At 43.5% G+C, this 23,509-nt stretch overlaps 1 protein-coding gene across 3 annotated transcripts in view; it reads left to right on the top strand.

Moving 5' to 3' along the window:
- UTP25 (UTP25 small subunit processor component) overlaps positions 1–23,509 on the top strand; it is a 1,083,612-nt gene that overhangs the window by 633,973 nt on the left and 426,130 nt on the right. For all 3 annotated transcript variants that reach the window (XM_044061823.1, XM_044061814.1, XM_044061805.1), the window contains exon 7: positions 4,697–4,913. In XM_044061823.1, coding sequence (XP_043917758.1) covers positions 4,697–4,913 — 217 coding nt within the window. The remainder of the gene's footprint in view (positions 1–4,696; positions 4,914–23,509) is intronic.

Raw genomic sequence — 23,509 nt, 5'->3', positions numbered from 1 at the left:
CTTTCCAGCTGTTGCAGGTGTCTTGTAAGGTACATCCCAAATGGGGCGTTGTACTCTATGATGGGTCTGATGAGTGATGCGTAGAGGGGCACAATGACCTCTTTTGATCTGGATGCAAACCCTTTTGTGATTAGGTGGGCCACATAGAAGGATTTTCTAACCACTTTGGCAATGTGATTATCAAAGGAGAGGTTACTAGCTACTTGGGTCCCCAGATCCCTTATTACGTCTTCCGTATTTAGGGAGCTGCCACCTATGTGGTAGTTTGTGGGTACTTTGTTTTTTCCAAAGGGGATGATTCTGCACTTTTTGGCATTTAGCTTGAGCCCGTGGTTTTGACACCAGGTATCTGTCTCAGTGAGACCCTTTTGGAGGATGTCTGTGTCAGCCAGAGAGTCAATTATAGCCCCTAGTTTGCAGTCGTCTGCAAACTTGGTCAGCCATAGTCCTTCTGTGCTTGCCTGTACCTCTGAGAAGTATATGCCGAACAGGAGGGGTCCTAAGACTGAGCCCTGGGGAACGCCACTTGTAACCGGTTTAGTCTCCCATAACTCTTACCATGTAGGTTCTGTCCATGAGCCAGTTGGCAACCCATCTCGTGACATAAGGGTTTATCTTCAGGCTGGTGAGCTTGTCTATAATACCTGAATGAGGAATGGTGTCGAAGGCCTCTGCGAGCTCTAGGTAGGCTGTGTGGACCACCTTTCCCTTGTCTATAGCCTTGGTAACTGTCTCAAAGAAGTCCACCAGGTTTAGGAGGCATGATATGCCCTTAACAAAGCCGAACTGGGTCGGGTCCAGTGTTTGGAGGTTCCCAATGTCTCTGTTAATGAGATCCATGATGATGCACTTCATAGCCTTGCAGACCAAGCTAGTCAGGCTTATAGGGCGATAGTTTCTGGGGTCTGTTTTGGCTCAGTAACCATTGCCGTGACCCACTCTATGGGCATGTAGCCTATGGAGAGGCTGAGTTTGAACAGTGTGTTTAGGTGAGGGGTTAGTTAATCTTTGAGCTCATGTAGAACGCAGCCTGGGACACCGTCCGGCCAATTCCACATTCACTAAGCATTCTCACCTTGGAACATCTCGAGGTCAGTAGCTGCATTCACATCTGCCATCCTACAGAACCTGCTGCCTCTGGATAAGATTCCTGTCTAACCACCCACATTAGAAGCTTTGTGAGTCTTCCCAAGAATAAGTACTGAAGCATTGACTATGATGAGCATAGTACAGTTGTGCCTCTAACTTGCCATAATTGTAGATTTGTTAGTAGATGAATGTTGCTGTACCTATTCCCACCCTTCTTACCCTCTCTGTCTCTTTCTTTCTCTTTTGGTTGCTGTAGGTCCCCTCATCCCATTCATCATCCCCACTCTCTTCCTTTCCTTCTCTTTAAGTCAGGGAACATGTCTGATGGAAGAGATGTTTGGGAAGGTTGTACAGTACCTTAGGACGTTTAGAATTCTTAATCTGGAAAGGGAAGACTTGAAGATGGGTTAGGTTAATGCCCTGTTTGTATCCTGACATCCAGACGTCAGTCTGCAGAGGATGTCAAGACAGCTGGAGATTGTTTTGACTAGCTGCAGGCTTCTGTATGGTAGGGAGTCTGAAGAATAATTACTGCAACATTGATCTACATGAATGTCTGCAATTACTGTAAGGTAGTGAAAAAGGATAATCCAAAAAGCAAGGAACAGGCAGAATGTCAAATAACCCTTTAATACGTGAGCGCTTTCGGCAAGGAAATTTTCCTCACCTTCATCAGACAAAATCTGTTCGCTGCCTTTACAGTTTTTCACTTGTTTGCTTGGTTTTTGTGGTTCAATTACTGTAAGGTAGAGAGACAGCTCTACTTTTCCCCCACCAGCCCCAATCCTTTTGACTCCATCCCTGCCCACTGGCAGTAGTTTAGTTGGCAGAAATGACCTTAGCTAGTTGGGATCCACCCCCTGTCCCCCTAGAATGGGCATGCCAATCTTCCTAACCATGCAGTCAAGCACGCTAGCTGCTAATTGAAGTTGGTTCACCTGAGCTAAAAGCAAGGGCTTTGTACATCTGTGACACCAGCATGAGCTGCTGAGTTCAAGGATGAATTGTGAACAGGCACACACTGGGACTGGCAGAAGCCAAACTTGTTTTTAATGTTAAGAGAAGTTTATGCTGAAAGAACCCATGGGTTGAAGGGAAGTATATCATTACAGCCATGTGATGCCTCCAGGTGGGTCTGCAGTTGCATCCTATTGAAACCTCTAGGCATCAAATGTAATTTAGCGAATAAAAGTGCAGCCCAGCTGATAAATAATCCAATCCAAAATACAAAAACTGATAACATAAAAGTTTATGGATGAATCAAAGCAAGAACACGGCTCAGACTTGAATAAAAATAATACATTTTTTTATTCCGTTGGCGCTTTCACAGTAATAGATACTGCTTCATCAGAAGTTAAAAACGAAGTGCAATAAAACCACCATAAATACTGAAATGCCCCAACAAATCAGCCAATAGCAGATAACAATTACATTTCAGGGAACACCCAAGCATCTTAAAAAGAAACGCACTTAAAAACAGATGTATATGTAGGTGTTGATAGAGAAAGCATTTCTACTTATGTAAAGATCTTGCCTTAAGGATAGGCTTCATTGGGACCTTATCATTAAGGCCCTTCCCTGTGTCTGCCTTGATCCTAATGATCCATTTAACTTCAAGCACTTCTGTGGTATTGTCCACATTACCCCTCGTATGCTAGGTAACACTCTGTCCATCACTAAAAACTTAAATATATTTGAGTAATTTCCCTGCATGGAGATATGCCTTGCTAAAGCATTCATTAAATTGTTCTTCTTCCACTGCAAACAGCTCAAGTCTGTTATAAAAATATTGGGGCTTTTTGCTAAAATTTAAGGAGTTGTCAGATTTATTATATTCATCACCCTGTGTTTGTTATATAAGGGGATGAAATTTAAAGGATTGTTTAGTGCATAGTTACTTTGAGCTACCTTGTTTGTTGCCTGTGCCTTCACTGCATAAGAGTTATGGCACATATGCTTGTGGACATTGTTGCAGCTGTAATAATATTGTTGAGAAATTTGATGTTATGAATAGTGTCTCCTTTTCTCCATCCGATATTTATGATTGTGAGACTGAGGGCATTATTTATGCCCTTAAATGTCCATGCAATGTAATATATATTGGGGAGAGTAAAAGGAAATTTAAGGTTAGGCTGAAAGAACACATTAGAAATATAAAGAACAGGTTAGACTATAATCCAGATTTGCTGAAAGCAACAATTTTAGAGAAAATATCTAAGGAATTTTAAGAAAAAGCTTTTCTGAACAAGCATTGTATAAAGAAACTATCTACATTTTAAAATTTAATACATTGTGCCCTTTTGGGTTGAATGTGGATTGTAATTGGAAGGCAATTGTCTAATTAATCTATCATGTGTTCATATAATTATATGTATTTTTTTATTGGTTATTTTTAATTGGTTGTAATGGTGTATAAGAGGAATGTTTGTCAGTGCTTATGTACTCCTTAAAGACTTGTTTATAGCCGAAGAACCAGAGTTAATAAATTTTGTGTTTTTATTGGGTTCCTGCCATTGTGGTTCTGTACTGGCCATTATCTGTCTGTTTCCTTTTTCACACCAGGAGAGCTGAAATTAAGCTGTTGATCAGTGTGCAGCCATCACTGAAATCCCCATTAGTCAGGATTGCTGTCACCAAGGCGATTAATTTGCATTCATGCTGAGTATGTGCTTCATATGTTCCCCCTTGTCAGCCGCATGGTGTTCTGACATGCTTATTCTCAGAAGCACTATTCTTTCATGCAAAGCCTGCCTACTCTGCCAAGGATCTTGCATACTGTTAAAGGTCCCCCTGCCTTTCTTCAGTATAGGAGAGCAAGTTACTACCTGCTACGCTTTCCCTCCTACTCTTAAAACATCCTATAGTAGTACTTGAACTTAGAACAGTAACATTGGAAATGGATGGCCTGACTCTTCACCAGCAGAACAGCAAGGCTTTGCTATTTTGGGATTAATTGTGAAGTTTACTAGTACAGTTGTAGTTATCTAATCAACATTTGTATGCAAGGCAGAGTTGTCATCCTCACCCGCTTCCTTACCTAGTCTAGTCAGCATCTTTCAGCTAACTGCATGTAGAGACTACATTTATATCAGACAGGATATGAAGGGAGTACACCACAGGATTAGATATGTGGAATGTAGCATGTTCGTTGGTCTTTATTATACATACTACTAAAAAGATTTTTCTAATGTGGCAGTAGTAACAGATGTAAAACATGTTGCATTAGTACCTGGATGGAATTTCTGTATCTCTCTCTCTACCACGTCACACCCTCCATGTATAGATGTTTCCCTTTCATCTTATTATCTTCTCATATTTAAATTGTCCTTGCAGTTAGGTTACATATTGGGGATACTTTGTAATTACCAGATTTTACATAAATGAAGAGGAATGATTATGAATGAAAGTGCATTCCTCGTATCTGAATGTGATTGAAGCTTTCAGCTAAATTTACATGGGTAAATACAAACTAGAAAAAATACACACATAGTTCAAGGTTACTCCAGAGGGCAGATTATGAACATTTGGTTTGCTTGACATGTTTTTGCTCTTTCTTTTGTATTTTTTATCTGCATGGAAATAACTGACCATGTCAAATGTCTTGCAGGTTCTGATTGTGGTGCCATTCCGAGAGTCAGCTGTACGAGTAGTGCAGATTCTTATCAGCCTTATGGAAGTGGGGAACAAAAAACTGGATGTGAGTAACAAAAAACGATTCAAGGAAGAATTTGGTTCTGATGAGGATGACAGCTCACCAAATGTTACAAAACCTGAAGATTTTAGAGCTCTGTTTGCTGGAAACGTTGATGATCACTTCAGGATAGGTAATGCTGCATGTATAGTACTTGCATGGAATGTTGATATTTGGTATGCTTGTTAAGACCTTTGTTTATTACCATCTGTGTAATTTGTATATTGGCGCTTCTACTTGAAGATATAGCTTGCTAATTTCTGTGCTGGTAGTTTGTACTTTAGAAAGATGACTCAACCAGCATGAAAATGTGTAGAAGTGAGTACAGAGGTTCCTTTGTGTATACACAGTGTAAGACAGAAAGGAGAGTAGATATGACTGAGCTTTTTTCGGTACTTGGAAGATACTGGTAAACTGCACAGCAGCTCTTTGTGCACAAGGAGTGTGAATAATCCAACAGTTTGTAGGGAAGCTTGGATGAGGACTGCAGATAAACTATTTGCAGAATACTGGTGTTGCAACTTAAAATATGATCAACAGTTATGGAATATGCAGTTTGTCTGCCTTATGTTTTTCCTGGTTTGCCCTAGTAACATTGAAGCCCTCTAATGACTTAGTGTGCCACTGTGTATCCCCTTTTCTCAAGTGTAACTTAATCTGTCCCACATTTGTCTACTGCATTTGTCCTCTTTTCCTCACTCTGCCTTTAAACTTCTTTTTTTCCCGTTCCACTAATTTCCGGCCATTGTAATGTGCCCAAATTGTGGCCCTTTTTGTAGTAATATCTTATGCGCACATACTTAGCTTTCTTAGTCTCTGAACTTACTGCAGCCCCTCTGAAAATTCTTATGTAACAGGTGTTTTAGTGCAATGTTTTTTGAAAGCATTAAACCTTTTTATATGCAGTTATTAATAGTTTAATTAGACTCCATTGATTTATTTATTTACTTTTTGGCATTTGTTTACCGAGAAAGAAAAGAGGAAAAGGAGAAAGAGGTAGGGGAGGGAATAATAAATGGGTAAAAGAAAGGGAGTAAGAGAGAAGGAAGAATCATAAAGTAGAAGGAAAAATTGGATACAAGAGAGAAGAGGGGAAGGGGATAGGGAGTTAAAGAGAAAGCGAGAGGAAGAAATTAAGTAGTTAATCGTTCATTATAAAAACGTATTAGAGCAGAAGCTAAGTATAAACAGTTTTAGGATCAGTTGGTAGATTAGGTAATGGCATAAGGAGGACCTGAACAGTTAAATGTCCAGTTCGAGAGGAGATAATTGTGCAGTGCAATTTTGAAGATGGAAGGGCTTTGTTGTAGATGCATAATCTAGCAATGGTCCAGGAGTGTAATAACTGGCCTACAGGTAGTTTGGGTTTATGAATTTGAAGATGTTGGTGTTTAGACTGTAGAGGCCTAACAGGGTTATAATGGGTGAATAAGGAGCTAAGCGCAAGGCAGTCTTGCAGCTTATAAATAAATTTATGTGCAGGTGTGAGCTGAAGGAGTCATGGTTTCATTACACTCATAGGTTCATCAGTAAGTACTAGGCTAGATGCCTTTGCTGGCCAATTTCCCTTTCAAAGGTGAGACTCGTACCTTGTATCTTACACCTGTGATGTAAACATCTTAACTATTATACAAACACCCAACCACCTAAACATCCGGCTTGTCAAGGATCACAGAGTATCATGTGTTGAGAAGCACTAAAATTAGTTTTCAGAAGTATATATATATATATATATATATTTACAAAAATGTATTCAAAATTTAATTCCGTTGTATGTTGTAAAATCTCAAAGCATAATATCTGATGGCCTTCTATTCCAATGTTGCAGTATTCTACATGTATGTTTACCCTTCTTCCTCTCCAGTTTGTCTGGTCAGGTTTCCAAAGATTTTCAGTCCCTCTAGGTGTGTTGGACGTCTGATGTCGTAGCAGGTATGTGGGCCGTAAAAGTGACGTCTGCACGCACCAGCCCTCAGAACTTTTCAGCCACCAGTCGTACTCCATGTGCTCCTGCTTCTTGCGGATGTCAGATCGAGAAAAATTCAGTTAAGTACCCCGTTGGGGATCCTTTCAGTCCTACTGTGAATTTTTATAGTCTGTTCATGTCATCTGGAAAGGGCAAGTGTAAGTGTGGTTGGCAGATTCCTCACAAAGACACCCACGAGCAGTGTCTCTTTTGTTTAGGTAAAGCACACAACCACGAGAACTGTGCGATTTGTCATCTTTTGTCCCTAAGACATTGTGTCGCAATACATTTGTACTTAGAAAATCAACGCTTGAAACAAATAGTGTTAGGGATGGATGGAGGCCGGGTCCGACGCCCCGTCTGAACTGCTCAAGAAGAGGGCCAAGACCTTGCGGCCTACTTTTTCAGCTGTTCCTCAGTCTGTGGCCGACATAGTCTTAGCTGAGTATTCAGTATCTGGCGGTGTGGATAAAGTGGGTACCTGTGAGGAACCCTCGCACTCTTTGGTGGACGCCATGTCCGTAGAGGATATACCTGCATCTACTTTAGATGCGAGGAGGAACCAGCATTCACTCTGGGCTCATCGGATTCTGCCACCGCCATCCCTATGCCTGACTTGAGGCCTTCTCCCAACCGGACACCAGTGAGGCCTCTCACGAAAAAACGGAAAACAAAACATCTAGCTCCTGCTACTGAAATCAGCCAGTGTATGTTTAATGCCTTTATGGCCTTTAGGCCTACTGCCTTAGAAACCCCTAGCACTGCTCCTCCCCTCCTAAGTCCTAGACCTCTCATTTCTGAAAGGAGGGTAGAACAACTAGAAGAAGAGGAACTGTCTGATTCCTCAGAGGATTCCCTCTCGTACTCCTCTCAGATCTCTTCCCTCTTGGGATATGGATCTCCAGAGGAAGGCTCTGTTGAACCTGACTGCCCTGTGGAGGATTTAACCTTTGGGGAAACTATCAATGAGATGAAAGACCACTTTAAGTGGCAATCCTCAGATAGTACGGAAGAGGTTTTACAACCTGATACAAATGGACTCCCCCAGACCTTCTGCCATCCCTCCTATTCAGTTAGCCTTCCTGGATGCTTTTGCTTCTGCTTCCATCAACATGGACTCCCAATCTTCAGCCCCACGGAGAGCAGATACTCTACAAAGTCCCTGAGATAGAAACATTTCTGATTAAGTGCTCTCCTGCTGATCCAGCCACTATCTCCAGCTCTACTAATAGGGCTTCCAAGCTTCTTCCTACCACTACCAATCACCCAGCTGACAAGGACAGCAAGACTATGGAGAGGTTGGGAAAGAAAATTTACACCTCTGCTACCCTGTCATTCAGAAGCATTGACTACCAAACTCACATGACCAAATATTCCTTAGCTCTGCTGGACAAAGCCACTAAGGAATTAGCTGACATCCCTGATTTTGCAGTCAAAGCTTCCTTGACCTCCCTACTAGCCATCACCTCTCAGATGAATAGACACTCCTTAAGATGTAGTTATGATGCAGCTGAAGCTTCAGTTAGGTCAACTGTGTCAATTTCTGCACTAAGAGGATACTCATGGCTGCGTCTTCAGTCTCTCCCTGATGACTTCAGGGCCAAAACTTATTGATGCACCTTTGGATCACTCTGCCCTTTTTGGTGAAAAAGTGGCTGACCTGTTTAAGTCCCTGCAACAAAAAGGAAAAGAATTACAGGATCTAAAACACCTCCTAGTCTTGCCCATCCCAAAGTTCCATAGGAACTACCCGGCTAAGACTCAATTCATCAGGAAAGCCTCCAGGCGTACAGCTCCGCCCAGGTCTAGAAGACCCCCTAGAAGACAGCCCCCTCCGGCTAGAGCTTCTCCATTCTACAGCCAAAGGCCTACTTTTCCAGATAGGGCAGGTAATGTCTGACTGCCTACCAACCTTTCAACTACCCCTCCCCATCCCATCCCCTGTCTGCCCATCTGTCTCACTGTCTCCCTGTGTGGTCACTCATTACCTCAGACAAGTGGGTTCTGTCCATCATACAGAATGGTTACTTCATGTACTGGATCACCCCCCGAGCAGGGTTTGTCATACCCCAGCCACCCACCAGTCAACGTACCCCTCCTTCGACAAGTTCTGTAATCCCTACTCTAATACAAGGCACTCTAGAACCAGTGCCTACAAAATCAAAAAGAAAAGGATTCTACTCCAGAATCTTTTTGGTACACAGAAAGGAAGGACCGTGGAGGCCGATTCTAGACCTCTCGTACCTTAACCTCTTCTTAAAAGTTCCTACCTTCAGGATGCTCACCCTCCCCACCCTCTTCTCCCTCATCCTTCCTCAGGGTTTCATGGCAACCCTGGACATCAAGGTTGCCTACCTTCACATACCTATAAAGCCCACTTTCAGGAAATACCTCAGATTTCTGGCAGGCTCATCCCATTTTCAGTTCTGTGCCTTACCCTTTGGGCTTGCTACTGCTTCCAGGGTATTTACAAAATGTCTGGCTTCAGTCATCGCTTACTGCAGAACAAAGAGGATCCAGATATTCCCCTACCTAGACGCCCTTCTAATTCAAGCAGAAGTCTCTTCTTCTTCACACCCAGGCCCTTCTGCTTCTCTTATAGTCTCTAGGATTTTTAATAACTTTTCCAAAATCTTACCTCAAGTCAGCACAGAACATTGTCTTCCTGGGTTGCAGAATCAAGACAGACCTTATTGAAGGCGTTCCTTTCAGCAGAAGAGGTGATGTCCCTGACACACCACCTACTCACTGCCCTTCAATAATCAGTATTGACAGCAAGGCAATTTCTGAGACGTCTGGGTTACATGGCAGCCACCATACCCATGTGGCCCCTAGCAAGAATGCACATGAGGAAACTACAGTGGTATCTTCAGTCAGTGTGGACTCAGCACTCCTATCCTCTAGAGTTCATGGTCCCCCTTCTTCCCTGTTTGCAACAGGAATTGAGATGGTGGGTGGCTCAGGTGGTCCAGAACCCACGCCTCCCTCTATAAACACCCACTCCCTCCCAGACTATGCACACAGATGCCTCAGATCTGAACTGGGGAACAACTGTAGGACAGAGAAAAGTGCAAGGTTTGTGGGCAGACAGACACAAACTAGACCACATAAACATCAGAGAAATGAGAGCGATCCTCCTTGCTCTACAGGCCTTCCAACCTTATCTTGAGCAGGGCCCACTAAAGATATTCACGGACAACACCACAGTCCTGTGGTATCACAACAAACAGGGAGGGACAAAGTCATACCTTCTATGCAGACTAGCTCTGCAGGTGTGGGAACTGGTTACCTCACAGGGAATTACCCTACAGGCAGCCTACATACCGTCCCTACACAACTCCTAGGCAGATTACCTAAGCAGAACCATATCAAACAACCATTAATGGATGCTTCAAAGAGATATTTTCCCTGAATATGGTCCACAGGTGGGGTATACCACAAATAGACGTGTTTGCCTCCTCCATAAACAGGCAACTTCCTGGTTACTGCACCAGGATGCACAACCCCAAGGCACTGGCGACAGATGCCTTCTCGATGACCTGGAAGGGGGAATTCTTGTATGCATTCACCCCTTCCCCATGATACAAAAGGTCAACTCACCAAAAATTTTGTTGGTGACTCCCTACTGGCCAAGACAGCACTGGTTCCCCTTTCTCCTTCATTTGTCCAAGGGCAATCATCACAAGTTACCCCCCCCCCCTCAGTGGACCTGCTCACACAGCACAAAGGGACACAGATATACACCCTCAGTGGCAATCCCTGCACCTCACCCTGTGGCTGATAGGATTCTGATCACGTTTAGACACCTGTATAACGAGGATGTGCTCACTGTCCTGCAGGAGGCCAGGAAACCCAACACAAGAAAATGCTATCTCTCAAAGTGGAAAATGTTTTCTATTTGGTGTCACAAAAGACAGCTGGACCTGCTGGCAAGCGATATTCCTCTCATCCTGTCATACCTGTGTGAACTAATGCAGACAGGGCTGTCTTACTCATCTGAAGGCAAGTTTGTCTGATGCCTCTGCCTGCCTTCCTCTGGATCCACCCACATCCAGACTCCCTGCTAAACTGTTCCTCAAAGGTGTACTACACTTGAGACTACCCAGGAAATGGTCTCCTTCTCCTTGGGACCTTAACTATGTATTAGAAAAAGCCCACTCTAGCCCCCATTTTAGCCAGCAGACAAAGCCCCCATAAAATTTTGCATGTGGAAAACTGTTTTACTGGTAGCTCTGACCTCTGCCAGAAGGGTCTCAAAAGCTCTTATGGCTCCACCACAATTTTTAGTCTTCCATCTGGACCGGGTAACTCTCAGGACTAACCTGTCATTCACTTCCAAAGTAGTGAATGACCTGTCCTTGAACCAGGCCATCCACCTGCCTACCTTCTTCTCCAACCTGCAGGGGGATAGTGAGAGAGTACTTCATTTTCTAGATGTCCACAGACAACTTAGGTTTTATCTACATAAAACCAAACCTTTTAGGAAATCAGACCAACTATTTGTCTCCTTCCACCCCAGAGCCCTGGGGAAAGCTGTGAGCAAGCAAACCATTTCAGCCTGGATCTCCCGTGCCATTTATTTATGCTACCTACACAATGGAAAGACCTTGCAGGACAATGTCACAGCCCACTCCACCAGACCACTGGCCTCTTCTGGAGCCTTTTTTTAAGGGGCTAGACACTAACTCCAAACTTGAGGCAGCTACTTGGTCCTCAGTACACACCTTCACCAAACACTACAAACAGGACCATATCTCCAGAGCCAGGGCGGGGTTTGCCAAGGCTATCCTACATGGATTCCTGAAACCTTCGTGTGGGCCTCCTCCCAATCCTCAGTGGGCTTTGGTACTAACCCGCATGTAGGATACTGCAGCATCGGAATAGAAGGACATAGGAAAGTTGTGTAAAATCTTACCATAATCTTAGATGCACTTCTCTTCCATATTGCAGTATTTCTTCCCTCCCGCCTTCCCCTCTTGTCAGACTGCACTTGCTCTCCTGGGTGATACTGGACAGGTTATGTCCTTCTAGGACTGGCTCCGACTAGGGCTTTTATTTATTTATTAGTTGGTTTTGCGTTTACCAGGATAGTCCAAGAGAATTGCTCAATCAGAACCTGAAATTTGGAGTCCTGCCAAAACAGACAAAAAAATTTAGGTACATACAAGATTGCTAAAAAATTAAAATTAATTAAAGTAAGCGTTAATAATTAAACATTTTGCTCAAAATTCAAGAACAATACAACAATAAATGAAGATTAAGATGGCAAGTGAACTGAGACAGTAATGTGATTTGATTAACAGAGTTGTAATGAATTAGAAAAACATGAAACATTACATTACAGTATTCTGAAGGAGGCGAGCAACTTGTTAGTAAGAGTAGAGTGAAGTATGATGAGAGAGATGGGATATGATATATATTTTAGGGGGAATTGGAACAATCAATCCCATACCTGAGATGTATGGAGGGGAGGGATTTTTTTTGATTAGTGATTAGAGGTGGGTGGAATGGATGGGTGGAGTGAGTTCCAGAGATCGGGACAGGTTAGAGAGATACAAGTTGTTACCGGGGGGGGAAGATGGTTTTATGAAACTTGAGTAGGTTTGATTGTTGGACCCTTAAGACTCTATTGGTAGGTGCATTTGAAGGGCAGAAGACAGGGAGGGAAGAGATGAGCTAAAGCTGTAGAAAGATAAGATGATTAGGTAGTTCGTTTAGTTTATGGAGAGAGAGAGAGGAACAGTGGTGGTGGGGACCTATGGCTATTATTTAAATTTGGCAATTTTGTTATAGCAGGAGGAAAGCTGGCTTTGATGAGTTAATATTATTTAGTTGTAGATGGTTGAATTTAAGCTGATTGTCAATTAGAACACCTAGTAGCTTTAGTTTCAGATACAGTTCCAAGGGTGAGTTGTTTTTATGTTCTGAGGGCTGGTGTGTGCAGACATCACTTGTATGGCCCACATACCTGCTGCCACGTCAGACGTCCGACGTACCTAGAGGGACTGAAAATATTTGGAAACATGGCCGGACGAACTGGAGAGGAAGAAGGATAAACCCACATATAGAATACTGCAACATGGAAGAGAAGGACTTTTATGGTTACAGTAAGATTTTTACACAACTTTCCTTTCTATGATGCTGTATATGTTAGATATAAAAGGCACTGCTGGAATATGATCATTAGCCTGTATGTCTGATAATCTAATCTGCATATTGTGGTGTATTTGCCTGGTTTACAATTTTTGGAAAAAAGACAAAGTAAAACTGAGAATTTTAGAGCATTTTTCAAACATGTACAATAATTAGTCAGGCATTCTGAGTTTGTGCATCAAAGGTTGATAGGGCATCTGTACTGCCAATCTAGTAATGTATAATGCACAGAAAATGGAAAAAAGTATTCACACATATAAAAAGCATGATACATACTAGAATAACAGACCTTGCAACCTATGGGATTTAATACCATTTTGAATATACTTTTGTTAGTATAAATATTTTAGAAATGTCTTACTTTGCAGATTGTTATATCTGTAGCATTAAGCATAATAACTAGCTGCCCTTGTGGAGACTCTTAAGCCTGGCCAATTTCCATGTTTGTGCTTAAATAACCTATCCTGTTTGGTTATAGATTGGCCTTACCTATCCCATGATTGATAATTATATAGTACCCCTAGTGAGAATAACTGGGATCATACCATAAATAATTTGAGGGGACCCATGCATGGAACAAGGCATTTAGGGAGCTGCCTCTGTCCATTAGTACATGGGGCAATACTGGGTTACATTTTCTGTTTCTCATCCATAGATCTAAGTTGTGCTTGAAAATGGACAGGGATGAACTTTGTTTTATTAGGATGTGGAGTCTGTTTCGCAGCAGCGGTATCCACTTTGAGGTTTACGTGTCTCTTAAACCTTTTTGTTGAAGAGCTTTAGACATTTGACTTGGTGGTGTTCAATAAAACCAACAGTAATAGGTCAGAGGACACCATGTATGCTGAACACGGGTCATCTCTTAGTGGTCTGCAGGACACTGATTATAGTGACAGGACTTTGAGATGGTCCATGTAAGACATGTTGTTTACCCCTTGTATCTTTTTAGTAAGGTATCTCATTGTGCATTCCTGATGCATGTTGAAGGGGGCATTATATTCAATGATTGGCTTAACGAGGGCTGAGTAAAGGGGGGACAACAATATCTGTAGATCTAGATATAATCCTTTTGTTTTAAATTGTTTAGTACAGAAGGGCTATTCTTACAACAGATGCATGTTGGTCAAAAGTTAGGTCACTGTCCACATAAGTTCCCAAATCCTGAGCAACTGTGTCGACTCTGGTGCATATTGCTAGTTTAGTAGTTTTTGGGGTAGATGACTTCCCAAGGGATACAGTAATGCATTTTTGGGCATTTTAAGTCCATGATTTTGGCATTAGTTATTTATTTGGGACAAACCTATCTGCAGGATAGCTAAGTCATTTGGGGATTCACTGACTGCTCCTAGCTTGCAGTCATCTGCAAACTTAGTCAAACTTAGTTAATTTAATTAAATTAAGTTGTTAAGTTAATTATACTTAGTTATTTTGGGAAGCCACAGAAAAAATTGTGTTTTCTTTTATTCAAATGCAGTATCTTAGTAAATAGATTTTGTTTACCCAGGTTACAGCTGGAGCTAAAAATGGCATATATATCAGTATTGTAAAGCATGTAAGTGTGTGTTTTTGTTTTTTTTTTTGAAGGGTGCTGACGCTTTTAATTTATGTCTAATCATGTGTCATAAGTGTTTTGGCATACTTGCTGTCATGTACTATAATGGAGAAGTGAAATGTAAAATTAAATTGCAAAGTGCATACTGTTCTAGAGACATGAAGAACTGACATCCCTGTTTGGTAAATATACATTTTGATTTCATTAGATACTCAGTGTTGTAACATAATGCTGTACTGACCCATGAGCAGCCACTGCTCTCCACAGTTTACTAGGTAAGTAAGGAATAGAAGTAAAGTGCCAAGGATCACTGCCACAATTATATTCTTTATCCATGGGAATTAGCTGCAAGTGAAAATTGACTCCTCAAGCCTAGTTCCCGGATGTTTTGGACATCCCTAGAATAGGAATGAGCTTCTTTCCCTTCCCAAGTCATTGGTTTGGCATACTCCTGAAAGAGAAAGGAGCCTTTGCCAGTTTCAGTACACTAACCATGTTGTGAGGAAAGTTTTTAGCACTTCACCTGAAAGTTGTATGTCACTTTATTATGAGGGCATACTGCTTCTTAATTCTGTCAGCTAATGGGACAGTACATTAGTGTAAGTGTAAAGCTCTGACTCTAACACTGCCAATAAAGATTCCTCTAGTAAGTTTTGTCTTTGCAAGCTAACGTGTGTGTGTGTGTGTGTGTATGTGTGTGGGGGGGGATAGTACAATGTGACTGCACACCAGCAAAATTACCTTAGGGATGAGCATGGTCTGGTACCTTGTCAGGAGTTTAACCCAGGTGTGCAGTACTGCATCCTTTAATGAGCTAAAATGTCTTAAGAGAATTTGACGTTGGTAGGAGGCTGTCTCATGTGAGAAAGTGTGTGCGCACAAACTCAGATGTATTTAGAGCATTACATAACTGCTACATCGGAATGCAGTGGATTAGGCTAAATAGCCATCACTATAGATTGGCCACAGATGATGTGCCCTTGTCACCAGCAAGTTGTGGTGATGTGGCCAGGAGCACTGAAGATGGATGACAGCCAGACCTTGTGTTCATAGGTCCCCTAGAACTTTTCATATGGTGACCTAAACCTAGTGTTCATAGAACCCCCCCGCCATACGTTTCAAATGGTGAGCTTCCTCATGAGTAATAAGGGCATAAAAATGTTTTTTGGTCCTTATCAAAAAACTTGAAGTAAGGACGGTGAACCCAATGGGTCGCACCCTGGTAGGTAGTGTCCCAAGGTTCTTGCAATGTCTTTTTCTTTAAACGAAATGCTGATGCTATGGCTGACTCACACACTCTGAAATAAGTCCTTTAAGTCATCTGATCATGGATTCAGGGTAATTGGGACTAGGATTCATCTCCTGAAGCTGGTGCCCCAGGTCCTTGCAAATCAGCAGACCTCTGTTAGACTGTTCATTTGGTAATACTTCTTGATGCTTAACAGCTGAGGATCTGTTCATCAAACAGATCTTTGATGCTTGGTAGGAGGTCAGCCCGTACATGAGAGCAGTATTAGGAATTTCAGTCTGAAGTCCAGGCCAGCTCTGGATCTAGCCTTATCCCACAGTCTTCTGCCTTTGGTCACCTTGCAGAATAGCAGTGGCTCCTTGTATGAAGTCACATTTGTGTGTAGAGAAGGTTGTGGTAGTTTCTCGGCTCCAGAATTTTATAAAACTTCTAAGGATGTGCAGGAGTATTGAGACCACCCTATTCTGCATTCCATCCAGATAACCTTTTATTTGAAGATTCCCTCAGGTTAATGAGGAACTTTTTAGACTAACATCTTGCCCCCTTTTCACCCCACCCTACTTATCACATAATGAAGTTTCTGGGTAGCTGAAGTCTGAAAAACCCTGGGTTAACTCTCCCTTGGGCCTGCTATTAGGGATGTTATTAGAACAGCCTGGAGGCAGGCTGATGTTCTTCATGTTTCACTGTTGCAGTCATCACACTTGGGTTATCTTCCTGCAGGTAGCCCTCAGTTGGCCCAAATACCAGAGTCTTAGGATTTCTGCATCGGATGCTATCGCCTCTTCCATGACGTCAGGTCATCAGGGGTATAAAACAGGCAGCCGACACCATTGCATCAGTCTTTCTTGCCGAGAAGTAGCCCGAAGCAGTTCGCAAGTGCCGGTCGGCTGCTTCCTGAAATTTTCTTTTTTCGAGTTTCAAACTTGAAGTCTTCTAAAGCTAAGTACCCCGTTGGGGATCCTTTTTTCTTGCTCTAACCGATGTCAGAAAAAGTTAACAATTGTCTTGCCTGTGGAAAGCAAATAGCTCACAGAGATTTTCATTCTTACTGTGTCACCTGTTTAGGCCCTGACCACGACGTCCCTCGCTGTCAGTTTTGTGACTTAACGCCCGAACCATTCATCATCGGGCTATCTTTGTCACTAAATTCTTTCTATCTGGTTCTCCGTATTCCGAAATGGCTTCGATAAGCCATCCGACTACCAATCTTCCGAAAAAACGTATAGATAAAGACAGAGGCAGACTGCATAGGTCCAAAACTGCCAACGATGCTTCCGTTAAGCTAGTTGCCATTCAGCCGGTACTCAGTGAGGCGCCTTTGGAGCCCCTGATGACCGCTTCTACAGATTCGCAGGCCTCTGCTGAGACCCATTCAGAGTCCGGTATGCCGCAAGATGCTTCTTCGACTATGGAACTTGTGGATGTCTCTGCCTGAGATGGGTCCAGAGCCGCTGTGCAGACACTGGCTTCTGAGGGTGTATTCCGACCTACCGATGTTCGAATTAAACCGACAACTTAGTTTTTAACTAAATCTACCGAGTGTCTCAGGCCCAGAGTACACACTACGCCTAGAAAACCGATGACCAAAGCGCATGCTCAAGCTCCCTTGCCACAAAAACAAAGGCTTAGAATGGCTGGACCTTTTACCCTAATTAGGGAAAGCCAGCCTTCCCCTGCTAAGAGACAAAGGACTGAGTTTCATTCTGATTCTACAGACCAGGAGTCCAATGACTCTGACCCTTCTGATTATCAGGACATGCCCTTAACCTATGAGGATTCAGATGTAGAGGAATCCATTCCCTCTTGCCTTCCCTCCAGAGGATTTTTCTTTTGGTGAAACTTTGCATACTTTAAGACAGCATTTCCGCTGGGAATGCCAGGACTTCCCTCAGTCCAAAAAGAAACTCAGAGAATTTTTAAAGTTGCCCCAGCACAGGCCTCTAGCTATACCCCCTGTCCTGGATGTTGTAGATGATGTCTTCATGGAATCCAGTCTTACTCCAGACACTTTACCCCCCCCCCCCCCGACCCCTAGAAAACCTGACAGGTACTACAGAGTACCTGATTCTCACAAATTTCTCTTTAAGAATCCTACTGCGGATCCAGATACCATTCCCCAGGGACCTAAAAGGATTAAGGCTACTACAGCCAAAAACCCTACCCCCTTCAGACAGGGATTCCAGGGCTTTAGACAGATGGGGTAAGAAGGTATATACCTCTGCAACTCTTGCCATCAGGGCATTGAATTGCCAGTTTCACATGTTGAAATACCAGCAACATATTATGGAACTAATTAAACAAAAAATGGTGTTACTCCCAGATTGTGCAGAAAATAAAGATTTACAAGAGTTAATGCATTCTGCAAACCAAGTTTGTAAGCATACTTTGCAGTGTGGCTTTGATGCCCTAGAAGCATCTTGCAGGGCTGCAGTCACTGGGTCTGTACTGAGAAGGCATGCTTGGCTGAAGGAACAAACATTGCCAGATCATGTCAAATCAAAATTACTAGATGCTCCTTTAAATAAGGACTGTTTGTTTGGCACTAAAGCAGAAGAGGTTCTTAAAAAGATGGAAGAAAAAGCTAAATCTATGCAAACTGTTAAAGAATTCTTACAAGTGCAGCCACCCAGATTCAGTAGGCATTGGCCTTCTAAAAATTGGTCCTTTCCAGCCCCTTCCAGGCCTTCTCAGTCCAAACCCAGGAGAAACAGGCCACCCAGACTACAGTCTCCGATATGCAGAGATCTAAACAGTGGAGTGCTTCCACCTCAAAAACAGGGAGTGGTAAGCCACCCCCTTATGGAAAGAGTTCACAATGACTTTTCAATTATCCTTACCAGCCCTGCTCAATTACTTGTGCCACCAGGAGGAAAACTTGCCCTTTATGCAAAAAACTGGATGTCTATTACTCAGGACCGATGGGTCCTAAACATTGTATCCCAGGGGGACAGATTCTACTTCCATTCACTGCCAACCCCAAGCGGGTTTCCAGACCTTCCTCCAAACCAGTGGGCAGAGGTTCAAAAGCAAGTACTTTCCCTGCTCAATATCAGAGCTATTCAACCTGTTCCAGTAGAAAAAAGAGGGCAGGGTTTCTACTCAAGACTTTTCCTGGTGCCCAATCCTGGGTCTATCAATTCTCAACACCTTTCTGGTGGTCCCAAAATTCAAAATGCTTACCCTGCAACAGCTTCTCCCTATGCTAGACAAGGATGCCTGGTTAGTCACCCTAGACTTAAAAGAAGGTTATCTGCACGTCCCTGTAAGGGAGTCTTGCAGGAAATATATACGCTTCAGGGCAGGCTTTATACACTGTCAGTTCTCTGCACTTCCCTTTGGCTTATCTACTGCGCCAAGAGTATTCACAAAGTGCTTGGCTCCAGCCATTGCATACTGCAGGCAGAGAAATATCCAAATTTTCCCATACTTGGATGATTGCCTGATTCAGGCGGACAGTCAGAAATTGCTACTTCAGCACCTGGCATTTGTAAAAAGCCTCCTCACTTTATTGGGGTACACCATCAACTCAAAAAGAAACTATAACTGGTGCCCAGTCACAAAATTGTATTCCTGGGAGCAAGCTTGAACACAACTTCCCAGATGGCATTTCTCACTCCAGAAAAACAGGTCCATTTGACCAACTACTTCAAACAAATGGCCACCAAAACCCAGCTGTCTGCAAGGAAAATACTGCAAGACCTAGGGTTCATGGCCTCATGTATTCTGCTAATTCCATATACCAGACTGCATATGTGGAAGCTTCAGTGGTACTTAAAAAGTCTTCGGTGCTAACATTCTCAGGACCTGGAAACAAGTCATTCCAATCATACCTTGTCTAAGGGCAGTGTTCCTTTGGTGGGCAGAAGCATGCAACCACAACAAGGGACTGCCTTTCACTCAACCCCTCGCTGCCCAAACCCTGACAACAGATGCATCAGACTATGCATGGAGGGCACACATGGCAGGCGAATGCATTCGGGGCAAGGGGAGACCAGGCCACATTCTCCTGCACGTCAATCAGAAAGAGATGCTAGCTGTACAGAATGCTCTGACAGCCTTCATATACCTAATCCTTCCAGGACAGCTGCTGATAAAAACCGACAACACCACAGTTATGTGGTACATAAGCAGGGGGGAACCCATTCTTACCCACTCTGCAGGTTAGCCATGCCCTGTGGAACACAGCCTTAAGCAACCAAGTGCATGTACAAGCTCAGTTCCTGCCAGGCAAACAAAATTCACTGGCAGACAACTTAAGCAGAAATCTCCTAGACCCACACGAGTGGAAGTTGGAGCCCAACACCTTCAACCTTCTAATCCAGAGGTGGGGGACAACATAGGTGGACCTCTTTGCCTCCCACGAAAACCACCAGTTGAGCAAATTTTGCACCAGGTACCCTCACAGTAGGGCCTGGAAGGTGGATGCCCTATCCTTTCATGGGAAAACCTCTCAATTTATGCCTTTCCCCCTCTGCCCCTCCTCTCAAAATTACTACTCAAGATCAAACAGGACAGACCAAGGGCAATTCTTATTGCCTCAGACTGGCCATGCCAGCACTGGTACCCACTCTTATGCAGTCTGACAACAGTGTCACCCTGGCATCTTCATCAGACCCCTACCCTGCTGTCCCAGCAGGAGGGACAGATTTTGCATCCACAGTTACAAACCCTAAACCTTGCAGCTTGGCTTATCCCCTGAATACACCACCAGCAACTCTCAGCAAACAGGTGCTGGATGTCATTCTTGAAGCCAGAAGGCCTAGTATTACGAAATCTTATGCTGAAAAGTGGAAAAGATATTGTTTTTGGAATCACTCTCAAGGAAAGGACACAGCAGTGCCCTCCTTACCTCAAACCCTGGATTACCTAGCAGAGCTATTCCACAGAGGCCTATCATTCTCCTCCATTAAGTTTCATGCCTCTGCCATGTCAGCTCATTATAATACTGAGCCACCTGTATTTTCTCACCCTCTCATCAAACAATTCCTGAGAGGGGCTAACAACTTAAGGCCCCCCCTAGGAGAGCACCCACCCCTGCCTGGGACCTTAACTATGTACTGGAAAAGCTCACACTTCCCCCTTTTGAACCTGCTGCATCAGCAGAGTTAAAATTCCTCTCTTGGAAAACAGCTTTGCTTTTAGCCATAACTTCAGCAAGAAGAGTGGCTGAGTTACAGGCACTAATGGCTGTGAAACCCTTCATTATTTTCCATGCTGACAGTGTTTCCCTCAGGACTAACCCGTCCTTTATGCCTAATGCGGTATCCATTGTGGCTCTAAACCAATCTATCCATTTGCCAACCTTCTTCACTAATCCTCAGAATAAAGGGGAAAGGATCCCGCATTCCTTGGACGTGCACACACAGCTCAGGTTCTAACTTGACAGGACTAAACCTTTCAGAAAATCTGACCAGCTGCTAGTCAGCTTTGCTTCAGGGGCAGAGAGGGCAAGGCCATTTCAAAGCAAACCATTTTCAAATGGATAGCACACTGCATCCATTTCTGCTACAAGCACCATGGAAAACCTATGCCAGAGGGGATCAGACCACATTCCACTAGGGCTACTTCCACCTCTACAGCATTTCTCAGGGGAGTCCTACCAGGGACATTCTGGAAGCTGCAACCTCGGGTTTTGTACACACCTTCACCAAGCATTACCACTTACCTGTTTTTTTCTAAATCCAGAGCTGGATTTGCTACAGTAGTCTTACAAGGCCTGCTAGCCAGCCCTAACACTTCTTGACTGCCTCCACCCTTCCTCAGCTTTGGGAATCAACCCAAGTGTGATGACTGCAACAGTGAAACCTGAAGAACATAATACAGTTGTGTAGACTTAGCATAAATGTAGATGTTCGAGTGTATTCACTGTTGCAGTCCTGTTTTCCCTCCCTCCATCCCCGTGGTTTTCTGTATCTTTTCTACCTCTCCTCTCTATGGCCATTTTTAATGGCAGTGGTATTTACTTTTTACTCATGGCATTCCCCACCATATACTAGCTTCCTATTTGGGGGGTTCCTGATATTTGGGGCAAGAAAAACTGATGTAATGGCGTCTGCTGCCTGTTTTATACCCCTGACGTCATGGAAGAGGCGACAGCATCTGATGCAGAAATTCTAAGACTCTGGTATTCGGGCCGACTGAGGGCTACCTGCAGGCAGATAACCCAAGTGTGATGACTGCAACAGTGAATACACTCGAGCATCTACATTTATGGTAAGTGTACACAACTGTACTTTTCTGCCCCTTTGTCTCTGAGAAAAGATGATTTTATTTGTAGACTGCCACCTGGATAGGCAGATCACTTCCCTCAACATATCAGTGCTGACTCCCTTCTGATTTCTTTGGTACAGCATAGGTTTCCAGAACCAGGAGCCATGACATTTTACCTCCTTCTCCTCCTACTAGACAGAAAGGCTAAAGCTTTGGGCAGGTGCAACAAGAGAGCATATCCACCAAATCCCCTTACCATTTTAGAAGGCTGAGCGCTCAGTTGTTTATCTCAGCTGCTCCGTTTTCAGGTGTCCCTGGTGAGGAAAGTGCTGGATAGGCTATAAGACCATTATGAGCCTGTAAAATTCCATTCATAATTTTGGTGGTGGGTTATGCTTTTCATTCTGATTTTTTTATGTGCTGATGCTTTGACCAGTGCAGCAGGCTCAAGAGGATGGCTATACAAGATGGTGTAGCTAAGATAATCCTTCATGAAAGAGGAGCTTAGAAAGAAAACATTGAGTACCCACACTTTTTGGGGATGAGCTTTTGATGTTCTTCGTGTTTCACTGTTGAAGCCATCACATATGGCTTATCCCTGTCAGGGTAGCCCTCAGTCCTCAGAATGCCAAAGGCTTAGTATTTCTGCGTCGGTTGCTGTCGCTTCAGGACTGACGTCAGATCATCAGTAGTATAAAGTAAGGCAGCCGATGCCATTAGATTAGTCTTTCTTGCCAAGGAATCCGAAGCAGAAGCAGTTCACATGAGTACCGGTCGGCTGCTACCTGAGTTTAATTTTCTGAACTGAAGTTGAAGTCTTCTAAAGCTAATTACCTCATTGGGGATTTTTTTTCTTGCTCTAACCGATGTCAGAAAAAGTTAACAATTGTCTCGCCTGTGGAAAGCAAATACTACACCGAGACTTTCATTCTTACTGCGTCACCTGCTTAGGCCCAGACCACCACGTGCCCCGCTGTCACTTTTGTGCTTTGTTCAATGACAGAACTATATGTCATCGGGCCCTTATTGTAGCTAGTTATTTTTGCTCTCAGTCCTCCATTTCCGATATGGCTCCGGTAAGCGATCTGACATCAGATCTTCCGAAAAACCTTAAGGATAAAGACAGACACAGACCGCACAGGTCCAAACCTACCGACGATGCTTCTGTTAAGCTAGTCGTCAGTTCTCCGGTTCTCAATGAGGTGCTTTTGCAGCCCCTGATGCCCGCTTCTGTGGATTCGCAGGCCACTACCAAGACCCTTTTGGAGTCCGGTATGCCGTAAAACTCTTCACTGACTAAGGATCCTGCGGTTGTCTCTACCTTGGATTAGTCTGGAGCCGGCACCGGCTTCCAAGGGAGTACTTCGCACTACCGATTCTCGACACAAACCGACAACTTCTTTCTCGTCTTCTGGTCTTTCGAAAACTACCGACTTTCTACAGCCCAGGCTACGAACCACACCCAAGAAAACGATGACCCCATCTCAGGCACCTGCTTCCTTGCCTCAGTCTCAAATGCTTAAAATGGTGGAAGACCTTATAATGTTGATTAGGGGAAGCCAAGCTACCCCTTCCAAAAGAAAAATAGATTTTTCC

Source organism: Protopterus annectens, chromosome 1.part0, assembly GCF_019279795.1.
Source record: "Protopterus annectens isolate FY-2018-M chromosome 1.part0, PAN1.0, whole genome shotgun sequence".
NCBI classification, from domain to species: Eukaryota; Metazoa; Chordata; order Ceratodontiformes; family Protopteridae; genus Protopterus; species Protopterus annectens.
Note: the sequence above shows the minus strand (reverse complement) of the source record. Positions and strands in the feature narration are given on the sequence as shown.